We start from the raw sequence: 22,264 nt of genomic DNA, 5'->3' as shown, positions 1-22,264 counted from the left end.
ACCTCTTCAGCTCAAGGCTACTGCCCTACCACTTGAGCCACAATGCCACTTCTGGTTTTCTAGTAGTTAATTGGAGATAAGAGTTCTCATTCTTTAGTGCCATCACTATTTTTATTAGTATCCATCAATAGTACAAGAGAATTTTGGTGTAATCATTGCATAGATGTATACAGTATACTTTGCACAGATTTACTGCTCTATTATGTCTATTTTTTCTTTTACATAGTTTTCTTACTTTATATTCACAAAACCATTAAAAGAGATGAGTACATATTCTCTCTGTGTCTCTGTCTCTGTCTCTCTGTCCCTGTCTCTTTTGTTGTGGGCCTTGAACTCAGGGCTGGGCACTGTCTCTGATGAGCTTTTTCACTCAAGCCTAGCACTCTACCACATTGACCTACAGTACCACTTCCAGTTTTATGGTGATTAATTGGAAATAAGAGACTAGGACTTTCTTGCTCAGGCTGGCTTTGAACCCTGTTCCTCATAGCTCAGCCTCCTGAGTGGCTAGGAGTACAGGTGTGAGCCACTGGTGCCTGGTTTATATTATCTCTTATACTGACAATTGCAATGACTTCCTTATTTTTTATTGTTTATTTCTTGAATGTTTTTTTATTAACTTCAAGTAGTTGTACAAAGGAATTGCCATTCAACAAAGCAGTTTGTGAACAGTGTGTCTTGATCGATGTCACCTCATTCATCATTCTCACTCCTACTTCACAGCCTACCCCTTCCCTCACTTTTCTCTACGATATTTTTGATGTCCTGTCTAGAATTGTCTCTCCTAGGAGTTCCCTGGGCTTCTTTCACTGCTACTTGAACTTCACAGGGGCAGGCCTAGGTGATTGTTGTCCTCTACTGCCAAGCCCTCATCTCAGGCATCAACACTTCTAGACCATTGTACAGTTTCTGTGATAGGCAGATATCCAAGACCTTGGACTCTTACTACTCTTCTGACCCAGAGTGTTGGGAAGGTCTTACCCAGTGATCACATGCTCACAGGATATCTTATAGGCACTCAACCCTACTGCTAGGACCCCACCTGCACAAACACCCAGAAGTATTTCAGTGGAAGCCACCAGACCAAATCAGTCAGCAGCCACTTCAGAATAGGAGTTCCTTGATCCCTCCCCCAGAAATGGCTACAACTTTCCACCCACATGTGTTATATTATTGAGTTCTGTCCACTGATGTTAAGGATGATTGCCTTCAGGGAAAAATTACCAAGTGACATTAAATAACGTCCCCTTGAACTAACGCCTCATCCTTAGCTTATTGTCCCCAAGGCCTCCTTCCCCTTTTTGTGCCTGTACTGGGGCTTGAACTTCTGGGTTTTACTTTCTTGCTTGGCTATTTCAACCATTTAAGCCCTACCTCCAGTACCAGCATTTTTGTTGCTTGTTAGTTGGAGGTAAGAATCTCAGGGACTTTCCTGCCAGGGTTAAGTCTAAATGAAATCCTCACCGGATGGAGGTGAGGTTTAGCAAAGCTTCCCTTTAAATATAGGAACTCTTCACTTAGGGTCCTTGACTTCTGTCGCAGAAAAAGAATTTCTGGACAAATCACCATAGACAGAAAATTTGGCAGAGCTTTATTAAGTAAATGAACAAACAGGCAACCCCCCAAAAGACAAAAAGCAAACAGAAGGGCAGGGGCACACTCTTACAGAGTGTGGGTGCAGAGAGAGAGACAGAGACAGAGGGGGAGAGAGAGAGAGAGAGAGAGAGAGAGAGAGAGAGAGAGAGAGAGAGAGAGAGAGAGAGAGAGAGACAGAGAGACAGAGAGAGACAGACAGAGAGACAGAGAGAGAGACAGAGAGAGACAGAGACAGAGAGAGACAGAGAGACAGAGAGAGAGAGAGAGAGAGAGAGAGAGAGAGAGAGAGAGAGAGAGAGAGAGAGAGAGAGAGAGAGAGAGAGAGAGAAGCACACAGCTCCTTGGGGTGCTGGGGTATTGTTAAGGTAAAGGAAAGAGGGTCTGGCTTCAATGTTATGCTAAGATAGGTGCTTTGTCTTTGCTCTGACTACACCTGGGGTTACTTTGAATTTCTAAGTAAGAATGCCATAAAACATGAAAGCTTGAGGCAAGAAGAAGCCCTGTTATGTGTATTTGGGCAGGTAGCTTGAGCTTTCTCAGGAAGGCATACATTTTGTTAGCTAGCTGCTAAATTGGGTGAGATATGCATCCCTCAGGAAGATATACATCCTTTTGTCTCTCTTTGAAGCAAAGATAGCATTTATATTTTTGAGTTGTGTTCACAGGCCTCTGTTTCCTTAAGTTATCCTGCTTCAAGATCTCTGCTTCCTGAGTAGCTACTATTATATGTGCCTGGCTCCCTAGGCCTTTTTGCTTTAAGTAGTTTTTTTCATCCAAAGCCCCTCTCCCTTCACCCCCAAGCTAGTGCCTACTGGTCCTTGGCCTCAGCATTTAACACTTGAGGTTGTTATCCAGTTCTTCAAGACCAGGCTCACTCTGCTATCCCTGAAGGCCATAGCTAAGTCAAGCCATTTACTCATTTTTCACCCATCTGATGACTGGGGACGGTTTGTGGCAACAGCCTCATCTTCTCACCAGGTAATGGCCTCTCTTTGCAGCTGACTCTATCCACGAAACTGCGGGTAGAACAGCAGCTGCTACATCCCCATGTGTAGACAGCTGTCTCCTCAGCCTTCCTGTGAGGGACCCTCCTCTCTGTACTCTATGACCTGGGCTGGGAGGGCCTGTAGGCTCTAAGGGGAAACTGCTGAAACCCCTGGGACAGGAAATGGCAGTGAGGGGCTGCTTCCTCTGGTAGAGCAGGGGTGCGGTGACAGCTGCCTCATCTCCTGTTCCCAGCCAGTCTGTTGTGAGCCCTGGGAGGCTGCACAGGGGTGAGAGCCCCTTCCCTATTGCCCTCCGTTAGCAAAGGGGAGGCTTGTAGCCTAGCCAGTGGAAGGGAACTGGAGGGAGGGGCAGGCCATGCTGGGCCAGAGGATCTCATCTTCACTGTGTAGGGGAGGATTTAGGAGAGCAAGGCAGACAGGTCAGCAGAAAGGAAGGGAGGGTGGGGCAGGTGAGTGTAGAACCCTCCCTGGGGCAGCAGAAAACCACAGTTGGGCAGGGGAACCTTAGAGTTCTAATTCTGAGAGTGAATGATCAGGACTGTACCTGCTCAAGACAAAGTGAGCTGGAAATATAGTGCATTGCTAGTTCTATAAATCATAGAGCTGAAAAGGGCCTCTGATCATCCAGCCCAATCCTCTCACTGTGTGGATGAGGAAACCAAGGCAGACAAAGCAGAAGTGCCTTATTGAAAGGTCACAGCAGGGTTGGGAATGTGGCTTAGTGGTAGAGTATTTGCCTATCATGAATGAAGCCCTAGGTTCGAGTCCTCAGTACCAAATAAATAGAAAAAGTCGGAACTGGTACTGTGGCTCAATTGGTACAGCACTAGCCTTGAGCACAGAGAGACTCAGGGGCAAAGCCCAGGCCCTGAATTCAAGCCCCAGGACTGGGGGGAAAAAAGAAAAGAAAAGATCACTGCCTGATTGAACCAGGGCGAGAAGTGAAGGGTTTAACTCTGGACTGGGTCTCACTGATGAAAATCTGCTGAGTCTGTGTTTAATGTTCCACACCTCCCCCAGGCACCTCCACCCCCAGGGCTCTGTGACATTCTTCTTGGAATGAACTTGATGAATTTATTCACTCTGAAGGGGAGTGAGGCCTTTAAGTCCACGGATCAGCAAAGCTTTCTGTAAAGAACCAGAGAGCAAATATTTCTGGCTTTGGGACACATATAAACTCCGTCAAAACTATTTATAAGGGGCCAGGAGTGTGGCTTAATGGTAGAGTATTTGCCTAGCATGCACAAAGCCCTGGGTTCAATTCCATGGTACCACATACACAGAAAAAGCCAGAAATGGTGTTGTGGCTCAAGTTGTAGAGCACTAGCCTTGAGAAAGCTCAAGGACAGGGCCCAGGCCCTGAGTTCCCAGGACTGGAAAAAAAAACTATGTGGCAAAAGTAGCCATAAACAACATGTAAACAAAAGAGCATAGCTATGTTCCAATGAAACCTTATTAATGGGCACTGAAATTTGAATTTCACATCATTTTCATGTGTCATGAGATGTCCTTGTTTTGTATTTTCCTCAATCATTGTTCAAATGAAAAATCATTCTTAGCCCATGGGCTACATACAAAACAAACAGATCTCTCCCCAATTTAAATGTGACCCATAATTTAGCAGTCCCTTCTTGGAGCTCACTAGCTGAGCTAAGGTGTCAAGGGGATGAGAAGACAGAATGCCCAGGTAGAGAGGAAGCAAGCAAGGCTTTCAAACGAAGGTGACGTTTGCTTCCAATCTTGAAGGATATATAGGAATTGAACCCCCAGTGGCTGGAAAGGGATATAGCTGGCCTGGGAGGACAGTGTGAACAAAGGCTGGAGGTGGGGAACCACTGTGAGACTTAAATGCATTCTGCACATGTGGTGTGGCCTTATTGTTATTTGCCAGCCTTGAATCTTTGGCCACTGTCATTCTGCAAAAGGAAAGGGTTGCCTTTGTTGAGGATGCTGGGAGACAATGAGGAAAGGAGGAAGAAGGGTCACCCGGGAGTCACGGTGACTAGATAAGTGAGTTGGAATAAATCACTTCCCATCCCTCCAGGACCTGGTGTCTGAAGTTGGATAATGAGACATGGTGTCTGAAGTGTACTGATCTTTCAGGGCTCCTCTCGAGGTTTCAGTAGTGTGGAGGAGAGAGGGGAAACCCTGGACCAGTCGTTCTTAGTGACTTCCAGAGCTGAGGCTGCGCTTCAGGTTTAGCTGCTCTCCTACCTTAACTTTCTGGCACTCTTTGTATCATGCGAGGACTCAGGGCTTTGTGCCTGGACTACTGCATTTTGCTTTGACTGGCCTGGAGAGGAAGGGGTCATTTGGGAAGGACAGCCAATGTTGAGCACAGAGAACTTCCTCTCAAGCCCCTCCTCCCAAGAGGGCCCAGATCTGAGCCTCCACATCAGTTTCTAGGACAAGCTCTGGCAGGGACCTTGACAAAGAGCACTGTGCCTTCAATAAAAAGTTATCTGACTTAATATCCTGTTGGTGCCCAGTCACAGAATACCCCAGCTTCTAAAAAACCCACTAATGAATTTAATTAGTCTCTGGTCAGTGTTTCTGTTTTTTTCCCTTCCTGCCTCCCTCCTCATTGGAAGCAAGCAGGTTTTCCTGTGGCTGTGAAGTGGGGATGTGGCGTTCAGTACATACTCTATTGACACCACCTGGTGTTGTACCCACCCCATATGGACATAGTATCTCTCTAGGTACTTCTGCTCTGAATGCCTAGCCTCAGACACCAGAGGCTTGAAGCCAGGCATGATGGTGCACACCTGTGCTCGTATCACTTAGAAAACAGAGGACAGTGTGTTTGAGGGCAGCCAGGGCTACATAGCAAGACCTTGTTTAAAAGGAAAAAATGTGGAGGTTTTACAAAATGCCTTTATCTTCCCTTTTTGTCCCTATTAATCTTGGAGTTTTCAAAACAGTTCAACCATCCAAGTACTGAACTCCTTGTCCTGCAGTATTTCTTTCCCCCATCACTCCTTATCATTTAGCAATCTTCCAGGGGGATGAATTACGTGTCTTGGAGTCTCTGCAGTTACTGGATTACCCAACCATCTATCATTTTCTCCTTTGGAGTGTCCCTGGGATCCACCTCCTGGGCTCCAGCTGCTCCAGCTGCTCCAGCTGGTCTGCTTCCATCTTGTCTTCTCCACTCCATGACTTACTCTGTACCTAGACCAAACTACTTTTGTTTTCCCCTAAGGAACTGCTTTTTCTATCCTCTGTCTTGTTCACCAATCTGCGAGAACTTCCAGATGCTCTTCATATTGAGTTCAAATCCCACTTTCATGAAAATCCAGATTTTATCCATATATCAAACTCCACCAATCCTTCCCTCTCCTCCATTTTCAAACTAGCTTCTTCTACTATAATTGTTTTTTATTTTATTATTTTATGAGACAGGGCCTCACTATATTGTTCACATTATTTTTTTTTGCCAGTCCTGGGTTTGAGCTCAGGGTCTGAGCACTGTCCTTGGACTTTCTCAAGGCTAGAGCTCTACCACTTGAGCCTCAGCACCATTCTGGCTTTTTTCTATGTATGTGGTACAGAGGAATTGAACCCGGGTCTTCGTGCATGCTAGGCAAGCACTTTCACCACTAGGCCAAACTCCCGGCCCCTATTGTTCACATTCTTACACTGAAATAGTCCTCCGGCCTCAGCCTCCGGAGTAGCAGGAACCACCAATATGTACCACTGTGCCTGGCTTTCCCATAATTTTATAGTTGGTTGTATCCCCTCAGACTTCATTTTATTCTTTCATCCCCACGCCCCTTTTTCCCTCCAAGTCATTCAAGATTGTGACTATTTAATGAGCAAAATAACCAATCACAAATCAGGGCAGGGAACTGAGAAATCGGTTCAAGACACACAGGGAGCTTTTGCCCACATTAACTCACTAGCCTTAGACCACAAACCCTTGAACTAGGTAAAATCACCTTGATTTGAAAAAGGAGGAAGTCACCTGCCTAAGTCCTGAGTCAAAATCAGATCTTCCAGCCGAAAAGCCCATGTTCTTGGGGTCTGCAGGGACTTTTCTGGACTTCAGTAGCTGTCCTGTTCTTGACTCTGGCCGGGCCTGGTTCCTGTAATGTTGATCTTCTGCCTCTTCCTCCTCCTTGAAGCAGTAGCGATGAGGATGTGGTGGCCGCAGGCACCTCCAGAGGGTGCTCATTAGGTTTTCTCAGGGTAGCTGAAGAAACAAGTTGTCTTCGTCCTAGCCCTCCCCCTTCTCTTCCTCTTCCATTGGGCCTTCTGTAGTGTTCTTTTGCTATTTAACCACAACCAAAAGAGCTAGGTGAGGTGACATGTTGGTGGAGGCAACAGAATTCTTCACACTGTAGGGACCGTAACCAAGTGAGCTAAGATGGGAGCACTTCAACTCCCAGGATATCAGGGTTGGGGGCAGTGAGCCCCCTCTCACATTCTTATACCCTCCGGGAAATTACCTGAAGCTTATCCCCTGGATGAGTGTGTGTTGATATTCGGAGTTCTTTCCCATCATCCACTTCTTTCAACCAACCTCCTGGTGGTAAGGATCCAGTGTGCTTAGGTTATTCTCAGTCCTCCCCTACTTGAAAGATGACAGAAACCACGGTCTAAACAGATCATGGGGTCATATAGCTTATGTGGATATAGCCAGGAGAGTGTTTTTTTCACTTGCTCCCCCAACCTGATGAGTACATAGCCTGATTTGGGCCAATGGTGTCTGGGAGAAAGAGGAGAGACCATCTCTTTGCCTGGGGCTAGTCATCGCCTTCAGTCCTCGGTGCTCATTGCTGAGCCAGGCAATTGGGGCAACTGTAGCAGGATGAGTGAGAGGAGGAGCGGTTGGGTGGGGGTGTGCTCTGGGCTCACCTACCATCAGAATTGTGACAAAGCCCTATGCTGTTAAAAGGCACTGACAGAGGGACAAGAAAGGAAGCTGTAGTTCTTGCAAATATGCACAGAGAAACCTCAACCAACAGAGCTTGCAAAACCTCTATTTTCCCCTCCCTCTTCCTGATTTCATCTCCAATGGAGGGGGTGGTGGAAAGAAAGGGATAGAAAAGGGGCTGACAAAATAGCTGTGGCTGGGGCCCCTTCACTGGGCACTTGCTCAAGATAGAGAATTCATTTGCTGTCTGATTAGAGACCAGCCCTAACTGGGCCGAGGTTGTGGGTTTGAGTCTAGTGCACGGCTGGCTTCTGCTCTGCTCAGGACTGAAGGCTGGATCCTTGACTCTAGTCCTAAATCTTTTAGGAACACGCCACTGGTCTCCACGGTATAGCAGGCATGTTCGCAGCTTGATGACTCTTAACCAGAGAAGGGGTTGTTTTTTAAGTAGAGGGCACAGCTGTTCTGTTCCTGGGGGTAGTTTCCATTTTGTTTGTGTTGTGGAGGAGGGGTGTTGAGGGAATGGGAAATGGTATGAAGGAAATTGTCACTTCCTTTCCAGAGAATTCCAGAAAGGTTTCAGGGAGGATGAGGTATTTTAGGAGTGAGTTGGATGAGGAGCTGGAAGGGAATTATGCCACTGTGGCCTAGCTGACCATATGGCCCCCATGTTTCCTGGCATGTGTGAAAATGCCACGGGTGTTACCATTCTGTGAGGGTCACTAACACAGATGAACGGGTGTAGATTTAAACTCCCTCACTGCATAGAGACTGTGGACGTGGCTTTCGCATAGGGGCTATTTCCTGTAGGGGAGGCCCAGATGGGTGGGCGCTGAATGCTGCCTTGATGTGTTCCAGTGACAGGAAGGGTCTGGACCTCTGAAGGGGGCCCAGTTGTAGTGATGCAGAAGCAGCCAAACCACTTCTATTTTGCCTTGGTTTTGAAATACAGTCAGACCACAGAGCGGCAGAGGTGTGTGTGTGTGTGTGTGTGTGTGTGTGTGTGTGTGTGTGTGTGTGTGTGTGTGTGTGTGTGTGTATTTGGAGGCAGGGCACCTTTTCTCCAGCCTGCTCGCTCCCTCCTGTGGTATGTTCATGCTCATGCACCTCAGTTTCCCTGAGGGCATGAACTCTTAGTCATCTGCGCCCTGTGCCATGGTGGGCAAGGGGAGAAATTCCCTAAGTGTTCACAGGTATGATTCCCTGAGCAATGTTGAAGGGCTCTGGACCACTTAGATTGTGTGCCATTAATGGGTCCCCCAATTGGGCTTCTCCTGCCTCCAGCAAGAGGGCTTTCTGTGTGGTGGCTTTCTTTGGTTTCAGGTTCCTGGGAGAGGGAAGTTATTTTGAGGGACTGGGGAGGTTGGGGGGGGGGGATAAGTGAACATGCAAATGAGCTTCTCTCCACCTCTCACTTTCAAATCCTCAAACTTCTAAAGGGGGAGGGGGAACACTTTCTGGACTGGAAGGTTCCATGGTGGATTTCTTAGCCTTGGCTAAGAGAGTAGGACAGCTACTTCCTCCCTGTTCAGCGTTTCCCCTTAGCTTCAGGCTCAAGGCAAAATGTGATCACTGGGCCAGGAGTTTGGCCTAGTGGTAGAGTGCTCGCCTAGCATGCATGAAGACCCGAGTTCAATTCCTCGATACCACATACACCGAAAAAGCCAAAAATGGTGCTGTGGCTCAAGTGGCAGGGCTCTAGCCTTGAGCAAAATGTGTCCAAGTACAGCCCCCAGACCCTGAGTTCAAGCCCCAGGACTGACAAAAAAAAATGTGATCACCAAGATCCTTCTTCCAAGACTTTACAGCCCTGGATAGGAGAAAGAACCCACACCAATCAAGACCCCAATTTAGACATACCTTCAGACCCATAAAAAAAAAGCACCACTAGAGTAATCTCTTTGATTTCAAACCTCTCCTCTCATCTTGGCCTTGATGGTCAAAGGTTCCATCCAATTCAGTGCAGTTCTGTGGCTGCTTTCCCAACCCCCTAGCAGAGTGCAGGGAGGATCTTCACCCAAGGACGCATGGCCTTATACCGATTTTAGCGCTGGCTATCTCTTCCTGGGAAGCATACAGCCACAGTAGCCCTTTGGTCAGTAGAACCCCAGTTTGCCCCAGTCCTTCATCTTCCCACAGCCTCTTCAGCCAGTATTACCTCATGCTCCTCATTGTCACAAAGGCCTCTCAGTCAGCCCTCTGTCTCAAGAGGAGGAGGAGGAACCTATGACTGAGCTTGTGGCTCTGAGGCTGGCCAAACCAATGCAGCCCTTTGACGCATATGTTTGTCCCCACATTTGACACACAGGCACACACCCTGTACACATGTATATCTGCAAGTGTATTTGCACACCCACAGTGAACACAGATAGTGCACTCATGCAAGACTAGGCCTCAGCAAGGGCCCAGGGTGGAGGGTCATGCTGGCCATCTCAGCTACCCAGGAGGCTGTAACAGGGTGATTACGGTCTACACACAGGAAAGAAAATGCACCTCATAGGTGCTCACTGCCAGTGCGAGCCATTCATGCAGGGGTTCCCCCCCCCTTGTTCCCTTTTTCTTGCATGAATTGAATCTTTGCCCCTTGCCAGGTACATTGCAATATGTTAAACATTCATCATATAACACAGTTGTCCCTACTCACAAGGAAACTATGGATTAATGCACAGTGAGGTACACAGAGGTAAGGAAGGTACACAGAAGTTCCCTAGGCATAGAGAACCAGTAATGAACTTGTAAAAATGAAATAGGTGGTGTAAAGAGAAACCAAGGAGACAGGAAAATCTAGATGGGAGGAGTATGCCAAATGACCTTGAGGGGGGGGTGTTTCATGTTTAGGCCAAGTGGGATTAGGTGAAAGTGATCACCTTTCATTTGTTCAGTATGAGGTGGCATAGTGACATGAGCTCAACCAGCAGCTCCTCCCATCTCAGAATGGAGGGCCTCGGGCCACTTATTCAGGGCAGATAGACCTTCCAAGCATAAATAGTCCCAGAGCGATGTCTTCCGGCTACAGGGGACCTGATCTCATTGCTGAGAAGGTGCGAGTGGGGCAAGATGGGAGGACCGGATGCCTTCTCTCAGTCCTGCTCAGGTGAACCTAACAAGTCAGAGCTTCTAGGTTGAGCTACACTGAGCAAGTTCTCCAGGCTTTTTGTTGGGGTGAATGGAAAAGTATGGGGGTGAGGATGGAAGTGGGGGTGAGGAGAGGGTGGGGCTAGCCCTGTGGGCTAACGGAAAGGAAGTGGGAGAGGCCTGGGTGTCTCCTGTGGAGGAGAGCGGTCATCACAGAGGTCACTGTGTTCCCCTCCCCCCATTTTCTCCCTTTTGTCATTCTCTGCAGTTCCTCATTTCTTTGTGGACCAGGAGAAGGTCTTGCCACCCTGGCGCTGCCAGGGGAATGTCAAGGAGGTGGGGGTTGAGTGTGCTGTAAGAGCGTGGTGCATGGAGCCAGTTCTTCTGGGGAATCACAGTGGAAGCAGGCTGTGCGTAATTACCCATGCACCAAAACCAAACCCCACACCCCAAATGAACATACGGGAACACAGATGTGGTACCTGAAAGTACAGAAGCTGACTGTGCAGGGCAGAGGAGATGAACAGGCTGGCAGGAGGGAGGGAGGGTTTTGGGACCAGGCCATGGCCATGGGTGTGACCAGCTAGAAGAGCCACAAGGGTGTGGACATTGGAGGAATGGAGGCAGGGGACACAACTGCAGGCCTGGATGCCCTGTGACCAAGGGAGGGAGACTTGCTGGAGAGGGGAGATGTGGGGGGGAGGGGCTGCATCAGGCCTAGGAGATTTCCTGGAAAAGGAGCCTGGAGGAGGGGGAGGTTCCACTGCCCCCTCCCCCCTCTCCTCACAAGTTCCCAGGGTAATAGTTCAGCCTTGAAACTGAAAGCAACGCTGAACCAAGAACACAAACCCACACACAGCACCAAGGCCACCCTCTCTGGTGGAGATGGGGGCAGGGTGTGCTGAATGAGCACGTAAGGCATGCAGCCTACCTGTTCCTGTCTTCAGGCTGTCTGAAGGCACAGCCTGATCGAGAGTACTCTCCTGGAGAGCAGGATCAGGCCACCCACCATGAGCCTTGACCTTCAAGTTCCCCACACACAGTGAGACATTTTTCCCCCTCTGTGGACTCTGACCCTCAGAGCTAAGTGGCCCCCATTGCCAAGGTAAATGAAGCCTCAGATCACTCTGTATGTCTTGTGTCTCCTCAAGGCCCCTCACATAACACTTCCCAACCCAAGAATTCTTCCCACACTTGTCCCATCACCAGGAAAGCTTCTTTCAGCCTTCCCTTTACTGTGTTTTCTGCCTGAGGAAAGTGACATAGTCCTCAACTCTTTTCTCCCCAGGTTATACTTTGGATTGGTCCAGCCCAGCATGCAGCTTTGAGACTTCAGCTAGGTCACCATCTACTCCAGGTCTCCAAGTTGCCCAACTTCAGTGACTGGGGGAGGCTGTAGTCCCAAGGTAAATAAACAGCATCTTTTTTATCAGGAAAGCCCTGCAGTTCCTGGCGAATCTCACTGTCAGCGCTCCTGGAAGACGTCATGGCTATTACCTTGCCACCCAGTGACCTGGTCTTTGAGTTCGCAAGCAACGGGATGGATGACATCCACCAGGTATGGCCCCAGTACAGATAATCAAGTAGACATAGACAAATAAATAGCCAGCAAGTGAATCAGCCAGCTGAGGGCTGGTTAGTCAGCAAATAGCTATCAATTACCTACTAGGTTTAGGGTACAGGGTCTTGCTTGCCAGTACTTTTTTTTTCAGATACCCCATAGTTGTGACATGGTCATTTAGGAAGCTAATTTTCCACATGTCCTTACATAGATAGCATGTGTAATCACCTAGAGGGCTATGCAGTAAAAATCAGCTGAGATTTTGGTTAGTGGGCAACAGAGTCGGGATACACAGTATGCTGACCATCATATGGGGTTTTGGCTACATTCCTTCAGTACTAAAACTGCTGGGGTATCCACACAGCAAGGGGGACACTACCAGCGGAAACTGCAAGGTAGAGTTTAAGGTCTGGCATCTTTATACTAAAGGTCTTAGCCCAGTGGATCCACTGGGCTCATCCAGAATGGTCTTTAACTTAAGGATTCAGGGTGGAGGGAGTTGGAAAATAGGACAGTATTTCTGTCATTCAGCTCTCCACTGTCCCATTCATACCTGGTGCTGCGCTGGGGCTAAAAGGGCACATCTTCTATGCATTTAGATGTCCTGATTGGATGGTTTGCTGCACACTCAGGGCTACCTCCCATTCTCCTTTCACAAAATGGACCAAGACAAGCAGGTATGGTAGAAGGAATGGAAGAGGAGGAATTGGGAACCCTGGGTCAAGTTCTGTCCCTATCTGGCTAGCCTCTCCTCCATCAAGAGAAGATTGGGCTGGATTGTGACATCCCAGCCTAACTGGATTACTCACTATCCAAAATCCCTCTATTGATTGTCCCATCATTGGCTCTACCAAAGGCTGCCCTCTAGTGGGCATTGAGTGCATTGTACTCTTTCTGTCCAGCTTGTTTTTACTGGAGATGGATGTGTTCTTTTTTTACCTCTCTCCCCTACTCCCTCCCCCCTCCCTTCCTGCTTTACTTTTTGTGCTGCTAGAGATAGAACCCAGAGCCTTGCACTTGCTAGGCAAGTATTCTACTGTTGAATTACTGAGCTAATTGCTCAGTCCTTTAGTGGTTCAGTTGAACTTTCTGCTGTGTCTACCCTCATGGAAGGCATTGGATAAGAATTCTTACCAGAATTCTCATTGTACTTGCCTCCCCCCCATTTGTTCTTAGTTTACTCAGCAACTGTTTCTGTTCTACATAGAAGTTGTTTCCTACCTCCCACTCACCCCTACTTCCTCAGCATAAGCCTCTCTTCTAATCCACAGAGAAATTCAGAGCTTATTCCCCTCTTCTCCATTTATGATAACTTCTGTTCTTATTTTCGTCTCTGGCCTAGAAGAAAGAAGTGTCCCTCTTCCCAGGGGAATCCCTAAACCTTTATTTCATCTTTTCTCTCCCACCTCCTACAGGAACTCACACCATCAACCACCTCCTTTCTTGCATCTTTCAGGCTCTCCCAGATCGCACCCTAAAGATCCTCTAAAAGAAAACCTCTCCCTGCCATGTTACTTAGGAAAAAACACTGCTTTTTAAGAAAGATAGTCTCTGGTGGGGGAAGGAAAAGAGGAGAAAAAGGGGTATTAATGTTCAAGAAGTAATGTACCCCCTACCTGATAAATGTAACTGTAACCCCTCTATATATATCACCCCAATAGTAAAATGCAATAAAAATGAGAAAGATAGTCTTAGTTGGGTGCTGATGGCTCACATCTGTAATCCCAGCTACTGAGGAGGCTGAGATCTGAGGACTGTTTCAAAGCCAGCCCAGGCAGGAAAGTCTGTGAGACTTTTTTTTTTTGCCAGTCCTGAGGCTTGAACTCAGGACCTGGGCACTGTCCTTAAGCGTCTTTTACTCAAGGCTGCCGCTCTACCACTTGAGCCACAGTGCCACTTCTGGCTTTTTCTATGTATGTGGTATTAAGGAATGGGACCCAGGGCTTCATTCATACTAGGCAAGCATTCTACCACTAAGCCACATTCCAAGCCTGTGAGACTTTTATCTCCAACTAATCACAGGAAAACTTGAAAGTGGTATTGTAGCTCAAGTGGCAGAGCACTAGCACTAGGATCAGCAAAAAGAAGGTGAAGAAGAAGAAGAAGGTAAAGAAGAAGAAGAAGGTGAAGAAGAAGAAGAAGAAGGTAAAGAAGAAGAAGAAGAAGAAGAAGAAGAAGAAGAAGAAGAAGAAAGAAGAAGAAGAAGAAGAGGAGAAAGAGGAGGAAGAGGAGGAGGAGGGGGAGGAGGAAGAGGAGGAGATAGTCTCTATCCTCTACTTCTATGTTCTCATCTCCTTTTCACTTTTCTTAGGAAATAACATTTTTATCAGTCATGGGGTTTGAACTCAGGGTCTGGGCACTGTCCCTGAGCTCTTTGTTCAGGGCTAACACTCTACCATTCTGAGCAACAGCACCATGTCTGGTTTTCTTAATTGGTTAATTGTAGTCTCACATACTTTCCTGCCCGGGATGTTTTTAAATCTCAGATCTCTTTGAATCTTTGATCTTTGAATCCTCAGATGTCAGCTACCTTAGTAGCCGGGATTGCAGCCATGAGCCACTGGTGCCCAGCAGGAAGCATTTTTTTCTGTGAAATTTAATAAGAATACCAAGGAGTTGGGTGCATGTGGCTCATGCCTGTAATGCTGGCTGCTCAGGAGGCTGAGAAATAAGGATCATGGTTTGAAGTCAGCCTGGGCAGAAAAACCTGTGAGACTCATCTCCAATAAACCTCTCAGAAAAAGCTGGAAGTGGCGCTGTGGCTCAAGTGTAAGAGTGATAGCCTTGAACACAAAAAGTCTCAGGGATAGTACCCAGGCCCTGAATTCAAGCCCCAGAATTGGCAACACACACACACACACACACACACACACACACACAAATATACACACGGCTATTCATTTATGGAGATTGGTAGATGATAGGCAGATATACAGACAGACAGATACAGAATCCAAGGAACACGCACATAGTTACATCCAGGTTAAGATACAATGTATTATTAGTCTCCCAAGAGCCCCTGCTGCCTAATGCTTAATGAGACCTTTTTTGCCAGTTCTGGGGCTTGAACTCAGGGCCTGAGCACTGTCCTTGGGCTTTCTCAAGGCTAGGACCCTACGACTTGAGCCATAGCACCACTTCCAGCTTTTTTTTTCCTATAACCATGTGGTACTGAGGAATCAAACCCAGGTCTTTCTGCATGCTAGGCTAAACTGCCAGCCCCCCAAACTTATTTTGTACTGGGCTTAATCCTGATAACTATATTGTTCTTGATCTATTTTAATAATATGAGTACCTCAGTTTTATAAATTGACGAATGCATAGAAAATCTAGGTATGTTTCATAGGGTCACACTGCTAGTAAATACTAGAGTTTGGTTTTGAATTTAGGCAATCTGACTTTCAATCAGCACAAGCTAATAGAATTTTCTGAAATTCTGGAAATATCCCAGAATATAGTCACATGTGGCTGTAACGCACTTAAAATGCAGCTAGAGATTGATCTCCTTCCCCTTCCTCCCCCTCGCTATCTAGTAATCTTTTCCACTGGCTTTGGAACAAACCTCTCCCTTCTCATAGACTGAACCCTAATCCTAGATCATAGATTAACCCGATCCACTGAAAATATTTGCTGAAGGTGTAGCTCAGTGGTAGAGTGCTGTTCACCATGCGCAGATTCCAGGTTCAGTCCTCAGCATCTCCATCTCTGTGTCTGTCTGTCTGTCTCTGTCTCTTTCACACACACACACACACACACACACACACACACACACACACACACACACACTGCTTGCCCTTGTTTGAGTGCAGGTGGTTTCAACCTAACCCATCTCTTCTCATCAGGATCCATCTTAAAGCATCACTTAGCAAAGTCAGCTCCAAAATCTGATGGGAGGGATTTCTGGGAGATATGTGTGAGCCTTTCACTTGATCCCTATCTTCTCTATAGCTGGAAGACCCCTCCGTGTTCCCAGCTGTGATCGTGGAACAGGTACCTTACCCGGAATTACTGCATCTGTACTCAGGACTGGAGCTGGACGACGTCCACAATGGCATCATAACAGACGGGACCTTGTGTATGACACAGGATCAGATCCTGGAGGGCAGTTTTCTGCTGGCAGGTCTGTTCTGTTCTGGGCAGGGAAGGTACAGTAGAGAAAGGGGTTTTGTCTTCAGGAAACAGCAGCCCACATGGTTTCAGAAGGGACAGCATCTTCCATGAGAAGCAGTGCTGCTCCACAGGGGAAGGGGTGTGTTCATGCATCCAGGAATGCTCTGGATGAGCTGGCACAAGGACTGGTGACCAGCTGAGAGGGGGATAAGGGCAGGAGCTATGCTGGACCCTTCAAAGCTGTCCTACAGAGTCTGTTGGCTTGGGCTGCCCTTGGCCTTGATTATAGCTATATTATATGTCCCCTGAGGGAACTCTTTTTGTCCTCTCACCCCTGCCCCCAACCCGGAACCTGGAACCAGATGACAATGAGGTCACCCCACCTACGATATCCACCACTGAGGTCTTACTCAATGTGGAATCTCCCAACAACATCCTGGATGAGAAGCAAATGTGTAAGTTTGAACCCTGGAATCCTAACTCAAAACACCAAGGCAATTCCATTCGAAAATGGCACATCCGTGCATCTCATTCTCAGGGACATGGATAGGCCTGCTTAGGTACACCAGTACACTTGTGCATTGTCTGGACCTTGGATCGGCAGGAGAGAGAACAAGCTGGGCACCAGAGGCAAGGAAACGCTGGCCAGGGTGACTTTCGTGGATTTTTCTCCAGTTTTTTTAAATTGTAGTAAAATACACATAATACAAAATAAATGAACAGTGCCCGTCTATGGTGACGAGTATATTTCACTCAGCATTGTGCACCTCAGATTCAATCTATGTTGTAGCCTGGGTCAGAATTTCCTTCCTTTATAAAGCTGAATAATAGTGGCCAGGGGCCTTTTCAGCCCCTCTGTTCTTTTACTTGGTTCCAAAGGAGAGTAAGAAATGGCAAGGGTTGAGCTGGGTGCTGAAGGCCCATGTTTGTAATCCTATCTACTCAGGAGGCTGAGATATGAGGATTGGGGTTCAAAGCCAGCCTGGGGACAAAACTCTGTGAGACTCTCCAGGATGGAACCCAGGCCCAGAGTTCAAGCCCCACAACTAAGAGAATGCGAGAGAGAGAGAGAGAGAGAGAGAGAGAGAGAGAGAGAGAGAGAGAGAGAGAGAGAGAGAGAGAGAGAGAGAGGAGGGAGGGAGGGAGAGAGGGAGAGAGGGAGAGAGGGAGAGAGAGACAGACAGAGAGAGAGAGAGACAGAGACACAGAGACAGAGACAGAGGGAGAGAGGCCTAGGGTGTCTTATTTGGAAACGTACTGGGTTGGAACAACTTCATCCCTTCCCTGTTCTTGGAGTCCGGCTCCTAAGAGGGTTTAATGGCTTATCCTGTTCAGCTCCAAAGTCCCCAGCAGGCCCAAAGACAGGCTCCTCCCATTGCCTTCCTAAGACACATGCCCTAATATCACAGAAGGGGCTCCCCTCTGGTACTGTGAGGGAAAGCAAAGCCCAGAAGCTAAGGGATTTCTCATCTTGACTGATATTCATGAATATCACTGAGGGCCAACCTGTACCAGGCACCAACTTGCTGTATGACCTTGGCCACAAGGCTTGCCAACTGTAGGTCTGTCTCAGTTTCTTCATCAGAAAAGCTGGATGGCAGAGGAACCTTTCTGTGGTTTCAGGGATTGAACTCAGGACCTTGTACTTGCTAGGCAAGTATTCTACTTGAGCTATACTAGTCATTTTGTTTTCTGTTTTCCAAACAGGGTCTTGTACTTTTTCCTGGGCTGGCCTTGGACTTCGACCTTTCTATCATTGCCTCCTAAGTAGCTCGGATTAGAGCTGTGAATCACCACACCCAGCTTAGTTTTTAATTTTTTTTGCCAGTCCTGGGGCTTGAACTTACTCTGAGCTTCTTTTGCTCAAGGCAAGCAGTCTACCACTTGAGGCACAGCACCACTTCCAGCTCTTTCTGTATATCTGTTACTGAGGAATGGAACCCAGGGTTTCATGCACGTTAGGCAAACACTCTAAGGTGCAATCTCAGCACCCCCACCCCCAGGTTGTTTTTAACATACAATCTTCGTAAGTGTTTTGCCCGGGTGAGCTCAAATCCACAATCCTATTTTTACCTCTAGAGTACCTGTGACCACAGGTGTGAATGTACTTGCCCTGATTATTGTGAGGTACGGTCTCAATATAGGGTTTTTTTGGCCTGGGCTGGCCTTGAATGTCGATCCTCATATCTGCTTCATTTACCACCATGTCCAGCTCAGATGAAATGATTTCAAAGGCCTCTTTGAGTTGTCAAATGAATGAATGACTATATCAAGGTGGTCCTTTGCTCTTGATGCTTTCTGGAACTTTCCCAACCACCAGTACTGAGCTATCAATATGGCTGCTATGATCCAGGAAAGCTCATGCCCACAAATCTGCAGATGTCTCGTGCCCTTTAGGAGTGAGACCCCTAAGGCATTTTCATGTGTATCCTGTGTCTGGGACTCTGGGGAATAGTGCCACTATCCTCTGCAGGTACACACCATTGTCCTCCCAAGCAGTAGAGCTGGTAATCACTAGTACACTAGCCTTGTCCTGGACTCCACCCATTTCAGGCTTTTGTTTTTACAGTCAACACCTCGGAAAGGCTTCCAGAATCAGAGCCTGTGCCAGCTATCACTCTGCCCAACTACCTGTTTCCTGCCTCTGAGCCTGCTGCTCTGAATAGAGTGAATGACACTGGTGACCAGGACAAGCTGTCTCTGGGTGAGAGGGTCCCCAGAGAGGAAAGTGTTAAGAAGAAATCAAAGAAGAGAAGTAAGGAGGGGAGGAGTGTGTGTGTGTGTGTGTGTGTGTGTGTGTGTGTGTGTGTGTGTGGTGTGTGTGTCTTCAAGAGGGTGGGGTAAGGGCAGGGAGACCCCAAAGACTGAATGGCTTGAAGCTCACAGGTGCATTAAGAGGGCATCTCCTTGGTCTAAAAGTCTTCCTTCCTTCTGTTATCTCTGGCCTCACTGGCTGGCCTGCGGGAAGCCTAGTATTTCTCACACGGTTCCTGTTTGCCCAGAATGTGTAGATGCTTCCTGAAATGCTACTAATCGCCATGGTTTTAATTCCAAGATAGAAGCTTGGATCCCTAGCCAGTACCTGAACCTTTTTATAAAAATGGGTGTTTCTAGCTGGGTGCAGTGGTGCATGCCCATAACATCCAGTGCTGTGGAGACTGAGGCCGGAGGATCATGAGTTTGAGATCAGCCTGGGTTACATCAAGGTTGAAGCCACTCTGGGCTATATAATGTAACCTTGGTTTGTTTTTTTAAGGCATATCATGTGCTTATCTCCCTTCTGTGGAGCTTATGAAACTGAGACTGTATATGAGAGGACTTTGGGCTTTCCCAAGCTCCAGTGTTACTGATTGACTCAGATGATGGCGGGTTGATATGCCTTGTCAGCAGGGCCACAAGAATCTCAACAGCACACACACCAAGGCTACTGCTGGGCTGTAGCTCATTCCCAAAGTTGGACCAGACACCAGACATTCTATCTTTCTCCTTTTCGCTTCCCCAAACCTCCCCTCCTTTCTCCTTCCCATTCCCCGTCTCCTCCCTTCCCCAGTTTTGTTGGAGAAGAATTTCCTATATAATCCAGGCTGGCCTTGAATCATGATCATTCTGCGTAAGCCTTCCAAATGCTGAGGTTATAGGTGTGTGCCAGCATTTATGGCATCCTACACTGTTCTAATAAAGGGGCTTCCTTTGCAAGCTTTGCTCCTCTACCCCCACATGAGGCCTTCTTGTGGATCTATCTACCTTGGGATGTGAAAATAAGGGTTACAGTGGGATTGTAACTGTGGAGGAATGCTTAGGCCTTTGCCCTGGTGACCTGGCCACTCCTGTCTGGTCTTGTCACACCCAACTTGGCCAGGTCACCATGGCCACAGCTTCATTTTGCTTCCCCACCTTTTCCTCATAGTCCGGAAGACAAAGGGCAACCGAAGTACCTCACCTGTTACTGACCCCAGCGTCCCCATACGAAAGAAGTCGAAGGATGGCAAAGGTATGTTCAGAAGTCAGGTGAGGTGGGCAGGATGTCCCTGAGGATGTCGCCTGAGGTCCTAGTCCGCCCTTCCCCATCCATTCCCCTTTGCAGGCAGCACCATCTACCTATGGGAGTTCCTCCTGGCACTGCTGCAAGATAGGAACACCTGTCCCAAGTACATCAAGTGGACCCAGCGAGAGAAAGGCATCTTCAAGCTGGTGGACTCCAAAGCCGTGTCTAAGCTATGGGGAAAACAGAAAAACAAGCCAGACATGAACTATGAAACAATGGGGCGGGCACTAAGGTAAAGCTGCTGGGACACAGAATGCTTGCCATGAGTCACTGAACACTTCTGATGAATAAGGAGGCCCTCCCACTTTAAGAGAAGCTCACTTCCCAGACTCCCTCTTGGAAGCAAGATTTTCTTCCTGTTTTGTTTGTTTGTTGTTGTTCTGTATTGGGGATTGACATCGGAGCCTTGTACTTGCTAGACAAGGACTTTGCCACTTGAGCCAGGCCATATAGTCCTTTAAGTTTTGAGGTGTTTTTTTGGGGGGGAGAGGGAATTTGAACTCTGGGTCTTGTACTTGTCAGGTGGGTGCTGTACCACTTAAACCACCAGCTATTTTTCCTTTAGTTATGTTTTTTAATACAGTGTCTCCTAGCCAGGCGCAGTGGCTCACTCACACCTATAATCCTAGCTACTCAGGAGGCTGAGATCTGAGGATCAAGGTTTAAAGCCAGCCTGGGCACAAAAGAACCTGAGACTCTTCTCTCCAATTAACTTCTAAAAAATGGGAAATGGAGCTTGGCTCAAGGGTTGGGCATTCTCCTTGAGCTGAATTGGTAAGGAACAAGACCCAGGCCCAGTTCAAGCCCAACGACCAACAATATGTTCTTTGATTGTAAAGAGCAAAATCACAATGCCTTCCATGTCCAAGAGATGGCCACTCGCCTTCCATTGCATTTGGGCTCCTGCCTGGCTCCCTGGCCAGCCTCAGTCATGGTTGTTGAGCCCTAAAGAGCACTGAGCTGGGTAGATGTAGAAGGAAGACCTCCTCATTCAGTTACTAACTTCATTCCCTTCTTGTTTTCTCCAGATACTACTATCAAAGAGGCATCCTGGCCAAAGTGGAAGGGCAGAGACTCGTGTATCAGTTTAAGGAGATGCCCAAGGACTTGGTGGTGATTGAAGATGAGGATGAGAAGGAAGCCTCAGAAGCCCCATCTCAGGCCTCCACTTCTTCCACCAGCACCAATCGAAGAGCCAGCTCCAAAGTTTCATCCAAAGGTGCCTCCCAGGGCAAGGCTGGGCCCTGCTGGGACAAGTCAAAGGTTCAGCATGTTGGTCTCCGACCATCTGCAAGTCTGGAATTGGGACTGCCTCTAGATGATGAGATCCCCACTACCTCCACCGTCATTATCTCTCCACAAGAGAGCCAGGCCAAGCTCACCAAAGCTGCGAGGTAAGAGGCCAAAGGAGCTCTGAGCCTTCCCATAGTTCTTTGTGTTAAGGACAGTTATCAACTCCTTCACAAATTCTGCTGTGTCTCTAGTCTCATGGGAGCCTTGTGGAACTTCTAAAAAAAGTCTATAGAATCCTGGTTAATCAGAGAGGGAAGGTTACTGGCCTGAGGTCACACACCAAAGGAACTCCAAAGCCAGCACTTGTCGTTGGGGAGGGGACCATTCCTGTTACATGACAGTGTGTCTCAAGAACTCACTGGGGCTTCTACATCCAGGCCTCGATGATCCCTGGCTAAGGATCAGCAAGCCTCTTCTCCTCCACAACTGGCAATGTTGTAAACAGGCATTTCTGCCATCCAGGCTTGCCAGAAAGTTCTCAATACTTAACCTTCCAAAGCAAGGAGCCTACACCTTTTCTTGAAAATATCTGACTTTGCCTTGTTTATAGCCCCTGCTGCACCAGTGTGTGTCACCAGGATAATGTTCCTCCTCCTCCTTCCTTCTTTCCTTTCCTTCCTCTCTTCCTGTCACCCCTCCCTCCCTCCCTCCCTCCCTCCCTCCCTCCCTCCCTCCCTCCCTTCCTTCCTTCCTTCCTTCCT

General features: G+C 47.7%; 1 protein-coding gene across 5 annotated transcripts in view; it reads left to right on the top strand.

Moving 5' to 3' along the window:
* The window catches only part of Elf4 (E74 like ETS transcription factor 4), a 43,519-nt gene that overhangs the window by 16,183 nt on the left and 5,072 nt on the right, over positions 1-22,264 (top strand). For 2 of the 5 annotated variants that reach the window (XM_090325874.1, XM_090325873.1), the window contains exons 2-9: positions 11,843-11,911; positions 11,988-12,112; positions 16,064-16,235; positions 16,588-16,680; positions 18,795-18,980; positions 20,133-20,216; positions 20,310-20,502; positions 21,299-21,664. In XM_090325874.1, coding sequence (XP_090182000.1) covers positions 12,041-12,112; positions 16,064-16,235; positions 16,588-16,680; positions 18,795-18,980; positions 20,133-20,216; positions 20,310-20,502; positions 21,299-21,664 — 1,166 coding nt within the window. In that variant the 5' untranslated portion in view covers positions 11,843-11,911; positions 11,988-12,040. Of the gene's footprint in view, positions 1-11,842; positions 11,912-11,987; positions 12,113-12,714; positions 12,793-16,063; positions 16,236-16,587; positions 16,681-18,794; positions 18,981-20,132; positions 20,217-20,309; positions 20,503-21,298; positions 21,665-22,264 lie in introns of those variants that run through there. The other 3 variants (XM_090325876.1, XM_090325877.1, XM_090325875.1) reach the window with 3 other exon arrangements.

This window comes from Megascapheus bottae, chromosome X, assembly GCF_031878675.1.
Source record: "Megascapheus bottae isolate mThoBot1 chromosome X, mThoBot2.hap1, whole genome shotgun sequence".
Classification (NCBI taxonomy): Eukaryota; Metazoa; Chordata; class Mammalia; order Rodentia; family Geomyidae; genus Megascapheus; species Megascapheus bottae.
This window is presented reverse-complemented; position numbering and strand designations above follow the sequence as displayed.